General features: G+C 34.9%; 1 protein-coding gene across 4 annotated transcripts in view; it reads right to left on the minus strand.

The window, feature by feature from the left end:
• Positions 1 to 7,354, minus strand: part of igfn1.1 (immunoglobulin like and fibronectin type III domain containing 1, tandem duplicate 1) — a 34,082-nt gene extending 26,728 nt beyond the window's left edge. For 2 of the 4 annotated variants that reach the window (XM_073851225.1, XM_073851223.1), the window contains exons 1-2: positions 7,284 to 7,354; positions 133 to 220 (exon numbers count right to left, since the gene is read on the minus strand). In XM_073851225.1, coding sequence (XP_073707326.1) covers positions 133 to 181 — 49 coding nt within the window. In that variant the 5' untranslated portion in view covers positions 182 to 220; positions 7,284 to 7,354. The remainder of the gene's footprint in view (positions 1 to 132; positions 221 to 7,283) is intronic. The other 2 variants (XM_073851222.1, XM_073851224.1) reach the window with 2 other exon arrangements.
• Between the last annotated feature and the right edge of the window lie 4,333 nt (positions 7,355 to 11,687).

An 11,687-nucleotide genomic window follows, 5' to 3' on the forward strand; every position in this document is an offset into this window, starting at 1 on the left:
TCTCTAGCTGGTCTTCATGGAGAACATGGCTGGATTTGTTGTTTCGGTAATTCAGTAATAGAGCAGTTGGATAAGGTTCGGTGCCGGTGTCAGCCTGCCATATGGGAGAGAGAACAATTATATTGTTCTTACCGCCTTGCCCGGCAGCAGTTGGATCTAAAACCTTGGCTTTTTTCATCATCTTGATGCAGTCCAATGGCTCAAGAAATCAGAAGCTTCTCTGGGTGTGAGAAAAGCAATATGAAAGGTCAGTTCAATTTCAGTCTTATTAAACATTTGGATAGATTAAAAATGTTTGCACAATACAAGACGCAATTAGAAAATGTATGAAAAAGATAATTTTATAAATTAATCTGTCTAGGAAAATTGTCCCATGTGCTTCTGCAACACTTATCCTCATTAAGCCCAAAGCCCAAAATAGGTAAAACTGAGCATTTGCACATTAAAATAACCTATTAAGTGCAAACGGTTTAGGGAAAAGAGCAATTCAGGTGAAATAGGCACAAAGATGAAGCAAAGTAGGACGGCGGTTATCCCATCTGTTGGGATGTGATGCAGTGTGACAGTGCAGTGCATTATGTTCCATTAGAGAGGCTTTGGGCCTAGTCAGCAAAACCTCCACGGCTCTAGTCATTCATCTTTTCAAATCCACTCACATATATGGTTCAGATCCAGTCAGTGTGTCCTCACTAGTATGCTAGCACAAGTGTAGCCATAATATGGGATTTTGACATGTTTGGATTTAACTGTCTCCTGCAGGGAGACATATTGGCTTTGACGAGGTTATCTGAAAATATTTAAGTGAGCATATGTTTGAGATTTTTAGCTTTGCATACCTAATTTTTAGCTCTCCAAAACCTAGTGTACTGTCTACTGCCTACAAACTCCATTTGTGCTGTTTTAAACGTTTGTCTGTGTAAACAAATGGTGGACAGATATCTTTGATTCATGTGCACTGCTTTTTAATTCACAGTGACAAGTAAGCAAGCTGTTTTTGAAAGCAAGAACATGTCCTGAGTGAACTACTCCTATAAGGCAGCGCCCTAACTGAAATGAAATGCTCTGCAATTGATTTCAATACAATTTGGAGTTAGCATGTAGCTAAAGCCACATTGTAATAGTCAAACAAGCAAAAAAAAAAAATTGCATACAGAAATATTGGGCAAACTTATTCAATGTTTCAGTATGGAATTGACATTTTCTCTGAGCACCCATTTCCGCCAAGGAAGAAAAAATTAAAGAGCTAATTGTGATGATTTCACAACACAGACTTTTTTTTATTTTGAGTTCATGTCTCAGAATTCAGATTTTTTAAGAAAATATAAACTCAGAATTGTTTTTAACTCCCAGTTGAGTTTATAAACTCAATTCTGAAATGAAAAGTCGGAATTGTGAGATATAGACCCCCAAATGCGAAAACAGTCAGAATTGTGAAAAGTCGCAATCACCTTTTTTATTTTGTGGCTGAAACAGGCTTCCATACATTACAGGTTTCACTGCTTATTTAAGGGTAAGTGCAATAATTTTGGCCAAGCGATGGAAAAAGCTGTCTGGGTTTCGGACAGAGATTGTTTATTTGGAATGATCTAGTAGTCTAGGGCCCTCAATGACTCCCTCTCTTGTTGTTGACTCCTGCTAATGGTAGTCTCAATCTCATCTCAGATCCTGAACGAAGCAGGTTGTTCTATGCAGTGGCTATCTTTTTCAATAAATAACTCTATGAAATTGCATTCTATGCTACATCAGTCATCTGACCGAGTGCCATATTCCATACACAATAGCATGCTGATTGGCCTCTTATTGAGATTGCACAGGGCATAATGAGATATAAATGCAAGCGGTTTGTGGATCACAAGCTGCTGAAATCTGACATTTGAGTGTCATCCTTCAACATGCATGTGATTCATTGCACTCATCATTATGCATGGTTTGCCTTGTCATTTCGGTTGGCGTAAAACCTGACAGTTATTATTTCAATTGGTTGCATCATAGAGAGTAACACTATGGCAGTTATATTACTGCTTCAGATAGTAATAAAAAAATTGCTAATAATGATCAGCTTCAGGTTGAACAAGTGAACGCATGTAGCATATAATGAAGTCCTGGTGACACCTAAGTTAAGTAATGTTGAATTCATTTATGTTAGTAAATGCATTAAGCATCATAAACAAAAAAAAACAACAGCATTTATTAGATCAGTGTTCATTTACTAATACATTTACACTATACCATTACAAGAAGCCTAAATTAGCATTAGTTTATATTGTTTACTATAATCATTAACCTAGATCAATAAATGCTGTAAAAAGTTTCTTAATGATATCTAATGTATAAACTAATGCTATAAATTGAACATTTAACCACTATTATGCCAGTGGTCTCAACTGTTGGTCATAACTCAAAAATGGGTTTCAGGTCTGTTATGAATCTGAAAGGGTTGTGAACAGCAGGGGAAAAAAATGCTAAATATAAATAATAACCTTTTTGGGATCTTATATGATAGCAAAATAAATAGCAACATCACTTTTTAATAAGAAAGGGAATATGCTTCCCATATGTTTTGCTATTCAACAGCTGTGCATCTAACCAAATTCATTATTTTAGTGCAAATTCATCTGTCACTTGGCAGAAGTAGCCAAAACAGGTTGTGTGACATCACTTCATCCTCAAAAACCATGAACAATATGATGTAAGTTTGAACAAAATGGCCCCAGACTAAATTAAATACAGCTCACTTTAAGCGAGAGTAAACATAGTTTCTGCCAACCCCAATTTGTTTTGTGCCGAGAGCATGGAATCTATCAAAATTCAAGAGGCATTTAGAAAACAAAATAGTCCATTTCCGTTGGTTTTGTTTGATAAACGGTTCCGTTACCGTATTGGGTCACCACTTGATGTCCAGTTTAAAATCTGGCTGCTAAAACAAAACTATTCGAGGAACACTTTTACACATTCTCTGATTACACCACAAGGTCTTCAGAATGACAAATTATTTGAACACCCATGTCGGTTTTCAGTTTGTCCTGAACAGACCTTGGCTTCAGTTCATTTTGGAAAACAAGCTATCTAACCCTCCTAAGCAAAATATCCCCACACTAAAGCTTGCCAAGCTGAGGGTCTTCAGTTTACACGCAACCTGAGCTTCACACCACTCAGCGTAATCACATGCTTATATGGAGACAAGAAAGCACTCCATCCCACTGCCATCTTGGGCATTCTACACTTTAAAGTAGGTATATTCCCATCTAACTTAACAAATTAGTGGTTTATTGTGCAAAATTCGCCTGTGTTAGCTTAGCTTCCAGGATTTTCCACCTGTATCTCAGATCAGAAGAACTGCTGCATAAAAGGAGACATTTTCATCGTGCTGAGAAACTGGAGCCATGCTTCATAACATAATTACATGCCAGCGGCAGGCCGGGCTGTATAGCAGTAATAACAGTGCATGAGTAAACTACCACTTCACACGACTATATGAAAAGCAAGTCTAATGACATGCTCAAGTTTTAAACTATACCGCTAACCTTTTTTCCCTCTCTCAGAATTGCCCTGCTGACATGTTTAGTAGGACACAGTCATTTGTCAAATGATAGGCTATCATGCCAGCCTAGCACAGCCCTCGGTTGGAGCTAGTTATTTACATTTCTCGAAACTAGTGAAGTTCAGAAAGAGAGACACTTGGGAGTAATAGCATAAGTATCATTAGCATACAATGCATTAAGTGACATTTATGTGAACCCAATGGGTACGTTTTACTCTGGCTATGCCAGAGGGCCTTTTCAATAGTCTGAAATGTCTAAAATTACATTCTCTTTCAAAAATTGACTCATTTTAGAGGATTTAACGAACAAGCTTTAAGAGAAGAGAAGTCTCATTTCCACAGCAGGGATTGTATTAGTAATCGCCTATTTACAACGGTGCACAACTAGGTTTCTCAAACCGCTCACTATATGGTTAGGCCTATAGACGATGCCATCGCTGATGGCTGACAGACATCACGATCTTGAGCTGGCGTCGTGATTCATTAATGCAATACTTTCTCTCACAAGTATATCGTTGGTTAATTGTACTGTATAGAAATTGCGGGCATCGGGGAGCCGCTATTAAAGGAGAATTTCACTTCCAGAACAAAAGTATACAGATAATTTACTCACCCCATTGTCATCCAAGATGTTCATGTCTTTGTTTCTTTAGTCGATAATAAATTGTTTTTTAAGGACAACATTCAGGATTTCTCTCCATATAGTGGACTTCTATGGTGTCTGCGAGTTTGAACTTCCAAAATGCAGTTTAAATGCTGCTTCAAAGGGCTCTAAATAATCTCAGCCTAGGAAGAAGGGTCTTATCTAGCGAAACTATCAGTTATTTTCTAAAAAAAAATTTACAATTTATATACTTTTTAACCTCAAATGCTTGTCTAGTCTAGCTCTGCCTGAACTCTGTGTATTCCGGTTCAATACAGTTAGGGTAATAGTCAGTCTCATTTTCTTCTCCAACTTCAAAATCGTCCTACATCACTGCAGAAGTACCAACCCAGTGTTTACAAACTGTAAAAAAAAGTCAAAACAGTGATGTGGGAATACAGAGTTCACGCAGAGCTAGTCAAGTCCAGCATTTGAAGTTAAAAAGTATATAAATTGTAATTTTTTTTTTTTTTTTTTTTAGAAAATGACTGATCGTTTCAGACCCTTCTTCCTCGACTGGGATCATTTAGAGCCCTTTGAAGCAACACTGGTACTCAATTTTGGAAGTTCAAACTCAAGGGCACCATTGAAGTCCACTATATGGAAAAAAAATCCTGAAATGTTTTCCTCAAAAAACACAATTACTTTACGACTGAAGAAAGAAATCTTGGATGGTAAGGGGTGAGTAAATTATCTGTAAATTTTTGTTCTGGAAGTGAACTTCTCTTTTAATATGTGGGGCATTGAAATAGCTTTTAAATGCACACACACTTTTTACTTTCACTTTCGAGATTTGCGACCACACATACTCTGTGAATACTATGAAGTGTCAGTACTTACCACACAGTTTACGTTTTATTTGTTTTTACAAAATAGGCTCATTGGAAATATATACCTCTATATACATTTCTGCAAAACTGAAAACATGTACTTATATGTACGAATCACTGCCATTTCCAGTTGACACTGGAGGCACAATTACTTGCAGAATATTATATTATGGCTTCAAAACGATTTTAACATCCTGCCTTTGAAAACTGATACTTCTGAACGTTGTCATCACATATACAGCGTCATGTGCATGAGTTTTCAAATTCAGTATCACTGTAAAAAAACAAATTGTTGAGACAATAATTTGTTACCCGGCTGCCTTGAAATTTTAAGTTTAGTCAACTTGAAATGTTAAGTTGTACTAAGTGACAACTTAGATATTTGAGTTGATTCAACTTAAAATTTTAAGGCAGCTGGGTAACTTACCCAGCTTTTAAGTTTAACAAACCAACTTTTGTAAGTAAATATCTAAGTTGTCACTTAGTACAGCTTAACATTTCAAGTTGACTAAACTTATTTGAGTTGACTGAAGCAGGGTAATAAATTATTTTAAGTTGACTCAACAAATTGTGTTTTGTTTTTTTGTGGTTTGCTGGGTAATAGTTTCTGTGTAGTTGGTCTGATGCCAATTTGGTAGACATCGCCCAACCCTATTCACTAGCCAAGCACACACTAAATGCAATATCGATGCAAGTGTCAAGTCTACATTTTGTCTTATAGGGAAGGCTGGCAATGAGCCCCTTAGGTCTCACATTGAAGCAACACATGTTTTAGGTGAGGAAATCACAGCGTTATAAATCTGCCTTCTTGTCAGTACTTTATTTAGAGTAGGGAAGATGCGATTCCACAGGGTGTTTAAGTGAGCAAAATCACCCTCAGTAATAGGTAAGGCCAATTTTGCTCAGTCTATCACCCTCCTATTTCTCTGATTGGCGATAAAATCTCTTCCTCTGTCCTGTCAGCCTTGCCCAGTTAAAATGGCTCCTGTGGATAGACTCTCCAGGGATCTCAAATGTCCCCATGCACCTCTTAACCCTCTCAGTGTGCAGGATAAAAATCTGTGGCTCCCAGAAAGCATTTAAAGATAAATTTACATAAAGCCGCTGTTGGTGCCAAGCTTTACTAGTGAATAATAACTGCTGAGACAATTTGTTGTTTATTTTCTTTTTTATATATATATATTTCAAGAACAGCTTTAAACCTTTAGATTTGCTTTAGCACTTCACCACATTGTAAAGCATTGATGCATATGCCAACAAGAGGAGCTTTTGTGAATTCACTTTATAGTCACACTGAATATTTTAAAGCAATTCCCATATCTATTAAGATTTAATTGTTCCAAAAGGTCTTGTTGCTTTTTTCATGCACAGCCTTATCATCATCACCCAAGAAAAGTGCACCTACATATGCTTATACATGCTTATGCTTATACATTTATGCACCTACATAAATGTATAAGCATTATATATATATATATTATACGTATACTATCTGAACACTATTATTTGCATTTTCTCTTTTATTACAATAGTCTTTTGCATGACTTGCTCTTGTTTAAATTAAAATCTCCAGAGCTTAAAACTGATCAGTTCACTAACCATCAATAAGCAGATAGTTTTTATTATTTTACGGAAGAACCGATGTGTTGCATGACACATCTGCCACACACAAAAAGTATGGAGCTAGATCATCTCACTGATTCAAAATCCTTCCCGTACATTGGCTTTACTGTATCTATAGTTAGAACATCCCTGCAACTGTTCTGATTTGACTTCATGCCACCTGACTTGCGGCTCTTACAGATTCCAGAACCTGAAACCCAAATCTGGAAGACCGACTCGAATGGTTTTGATGTGTGGTAAGAAATTGCATTTAAAACACTATGTTGAGACTAATAATGTTGTCAGATAGTATAAAGTAAGTCTATAAACAGGGAGTAGAAGTATGAAGCAGCACAAGATCATTTTGGATTTTAGAGTCTCTGGTGTTAGAACTCAAAGTTGTCAGCGCTGGATTGTAAAAACTCCACAGCCGCTATATTAAGTCAAAGTACATGATTAGTTCATTCCACCCAACAGAGTGAGAAACTTGCCACTTAGTTTGTGTTACACAGAAAACGTACAAGTGTCTGTTCAAGGTACACAGGGTGATGAGAGAAACTTGGGTATAATACAAAGATATGAAGCTCTTATTGTTTTCTGGTTCTTTGTGCATGTCTCTCATTTCTGACACAACAATAACAAAAAGGCTAAAAAAAAAAATCCCTACCTGTTCACAGTTCTCTGTGCTCCTCTCTTGCCTCTTTCAAAGTGCTCTGGCCTCTTCTGATATTTGAGTGCTGCCTCCAAGTTGTCCAAGGTAATAAATCCTTTGAGCTCTGTGTGTGTGTGTGTGTGTGTGTGTGTGTGTGTGTGTGTGTGTGTGTGTGTGTGTGTGTGTGTGTGTGTGTGTGTGTGTACCTGGTATTCATTACGTTGTGGGGACCAAATGTCCCCACAAGGATAGGAATACCAGTAAATTTTGACCTTGTGGGGACATTTCTCAGGTCCCCATGAGGAAACAGGCTTATAAATCATGCACAATGAGTTTTTTTTGAGGAAGTAAAAGTGTGCACAATCTCCTGTGAGGGCTAGGTTTAGGTGTAGGGTAGGTGTAGGGCTATAGAAATTACGGTTTGTACAGTATAAAAACCATTACGCCTATGGAATGTCCCCATAAAACATGTAAACCCAACATGTACTCAACCTTGGCTTCCGCCAAAAGAAGGCTCCCCTTTTTCAAGGGAGGGTCTATGGGAACACTTCATTCCTGTTGACATCTTATAATTATCAAATGACTTTTGACATGATATTTTCTTAATATTAACTTGGAGGTGTATAATTACACTTCATATTGACAGCCAAATACCAGAATTAATTGGTGAATTGGCTTTATTTGCCACAATCAGCATTAAAATTCTGAAATTACAAAAACAACAAAGAGAACGTTTAGTAATATCTCAGCAGTAGTTTAAATGTTTGATGTTTCTGCTCTTTAATTCCCTTTAAAACAGAGCAATTAAAGAAATCATTTGCGATACAACTGACTTGGCAAAAACTTGATTTTATGTCACCGATAAAATGAAGCATTTTATGTACCTTTAGCTGCACAGAGAACATGGGATCTAAAATACAAGCCAGAGTATCAATCACAGATTTTAAGTCATATTTTGCAGTCATATTTCTTCTGCCTGCTGTCTAACATCATCAATGAACTTGAAGTAAATCGACCAGTAAAGCTCATAATAAGAAAGCAAAGACACATGTACTGTTGCTGAAAAATGTACCTTTTTCATGTTTTTAATATTTTAATAATGCTGTAAAAAAATGAAAGCCTGTTTCCGCCTCTGAATAAAAAATAAAAAAGGTTATTGCAACTTATCTCACAATTCTGACTTTTTTCTTTCAATTGCAAGGTTACATCTTGCAATTCTGACTTTTTCCCCTCAGAATTGTGAGATATAAACTTGCAATTCTGACTTTTTTTTTCTCAGAATTGTGATATAAACAAATATAGACAAAAGCTCGCAATTGCAAGAAAAAAAATATATGAGAAGATATGAGAAAAATTGCAATTACCTTTTTTAAATTTTTTATTCAGTGGCATTAACGGGCTTTCATATAATCCTGTCGTTGTTACGGAAAAAAAACAGCAGCGATGGTTGCCAGAATAATTCTAAGAATAATACAGTAAAACATAAACATATTTACACATCAACTTGTAAATTCTAGTTTAAAACTGTAATTTACAAAACAAACCAAAAACACACTACTATTAAATTGTGTTTTGTGAAACATTAACAAATCACATATATTTTCCACACTGAAGTAAATTAATATATAAAAGGTTAACTTGTCATACACACAAATACTAAATGCCATAATAGTAACAAATATGACAGCATAATAATACAAAGAACATTAAATAAACATGTTATCTAAAACCCTCATATACATACGTGATAGCAAAAATGATTAAAGGGGTCATCGGATGCCCATTTTCCACAAGTTCATATGATTCTATAGGGTCTTAATGGAAAGTCTATAATATACTTTGGTTAAAAATTCTCAATAGTAGTGTAAAAAAACTTGTCAAAATCAGCTTTGCAAAAAATAAACTGATTCTATTGCATGTTTCTTTAAATGCAAATGAGCTCTGCTCGCCCCGCTCCCCCCTCTCTGCCATGGGATGATGAGCCATAATGTTTACTTTAGCCGCATTTAGCGGCAAAACATGCCAAAAAGCACATTATTAAGAATATCCATTTGCAAAGATGCATAAAAAACCCTTCTACTCACTTCTGCTGTTGGTGAAGCTGCAACATGAATGATTCGCACGAACATAGACGCAAATGTAGATCGGCGCTTTCCTTTCAAAAATGAAAGTAACATTAATCCTCTGCGTTTTGCATCCGATGACCCCTTTAAGTAACACAATTATGTGTGTTCACTCATAAGTTCTCACTGTAAATTATAATATTTGTGCTTTTTTACTTCTAAAAATGGTACATTTAACAGTATTGTAAAGTTGCATGAAATTAAAGGTTGGATCTATTACAGGTTTCCCCCGTATATAATAAGGGAACTTAAATTTTTTTCTGTAGCATTTTTTACAGTTAATATTTTTTTTTATAGTGAGCCTATAAAACAGAATGAGCACTTATGCGCATGCAAAAATGTTATTATTATTATTATTATTATTATTATTTTTTTTTTTAGTTTAAATCAAAATATCACAGATTTTCAATGTTTTTTTGTTTTTTTTACCTTTGGCCTTTATGTTTCCATGTGACAAAGCATCATGAAAAAGCCTTGAAAAAAAATCCAATCATAAAATACATGACATTATTATTTTGCATAATTAAATTCATTCAGTAAACAATCCCCTGGGCAATTATGTTTGTGTTTATCATTTAGATTACAATCATGAAGTGCAGCAATAATTGCATTTAAGTGTTAGGAAAGCAATACTCCTCTCATTTCAGCCAGATAAAACAGGTATTTGTGTTAGAACATAAATATAATCTCCTCCATAATTATCAGATGTGTTTATGGCCACATTTTAGATGTAAAAAGTGTAGTGTGCATTAGTGTACCCATGTAAGTTTGTTGTTACTCGTGTTTCACTGCAATCTCCTTGACATTCTGTCCATTCAGTTCCTGTGTACTTGGAATTGAATCCAACACATAAACCATTGAATTGCGTCTGAAATGACCTGGGTGTTCTGGGAAGCAGAATATCATTTCTCCTGACCACATGAAGGCTGACCTGGAGCACTCATGGTAAGATGTGAGAAAAGATGGCTAATCCTCTCGGAGTCATGAACCACAAAGGTCACTGTGTCACTAGTTTTTATTACCCTCTCATTAAACTGCACCATGGCCTTGCTGCTCAGTCTGCAAATGGAAGCAGGACGAATGGGTGACATTGCACACTGAGCAAAGTTATGTAAGGAAGGCTTAAAGTCAAGAAGCCTGTTCTCTGTTGATGAATGATTGATTGTTATTACCTGCAGTCGCTCTTGCTATGAGCAACAATCTGTACATATTGTATAGACACAGAACAAATTTGTTCGTAATCAGAAGACTGCCAAGCATGATAAACAATAGCTGAACAGTAACTGCATTTGTCTTGAGGAACATTATTTGTTTGACAACATAAAAACTTAACACACTAAAATCATATCTCTTCAAACTCACTATAAAAAATATATTTTTTGAAGTTGTAAATAAAATTATAAAATGTAATTAAAACTATAACATTTTATATGAATTTAATTATTGGAGTATGTTTTACATACACGTTTCACATTTATTTCAGTCTTTCTAATTATGTTTAACTCAACTTAATTTCTGTTTCTTTGTGATTAATTGTGAAATTTATTATATATAAAATTCTCAGTCAATTAAATTTTAATAATTAAAACTTGATGGTTTTTAACAATAATAGGGCCCCTTGAAATGTGCTTCTGTTTGCTTATTTATTAATTCATTCATTCATCAAAAATTCTGTGTTATGTACTTTAATCTTTTGGGTAGTGAAACTATTACTTTGAACAATCATTTAATTTATATTTTATTCAAATAAAAAATTAAAAAAACATGTTTTTTATATTAAAAAAGTGCTGGACAATAGAGGTTTACTATTAAAATTTAAACATGGAAGAAATTTTGTGATTATTCCTTAAAAATAAAGATTTAATAATAATTTTATTATGGTAGTAAGATTTAAGACATACATTCTACTATACAATAGTAATATATTTTTCTCACTGTTTAATTAAGTTAAACCAAACTTTTTTTTTGACGAGTTGTGAAGAGTTTTGATTGTGTATATATATATATATATATATATATATATATATATATATATATATATATATATATGATGGTATTTTTCTCAACTGAAACAGTCAAATGCTCACAAAGTGACTCTATAGCAGTTCTGACAATGTTGTTCATGTGTTTATATGTGTTCATTTAGTAAGACATGCAGCAGATGCTGAAAACACGTCACGTGTGCTTAAGTAGGTGAAATCGTGCGTCTACGCTGTTCATTTACACAGAGACAAGCAAAACATACAGGATTCATATCTAAATACTCTTTTCACAGTACACATTGCCATTGATTTAA

Source organism: Garra rufa, chromosome 12, assembly GCF_049309525.1.
Source record: "Garra rufa chromosome 12, GarRuf1.0, whole genome shotgun sequence".
Lineage (NCBI taxonomy): Eukaryota > Metazoa > Chordata > Actinopteri > Cypriniformes > Cyprinidae > Garra > Garra rufa.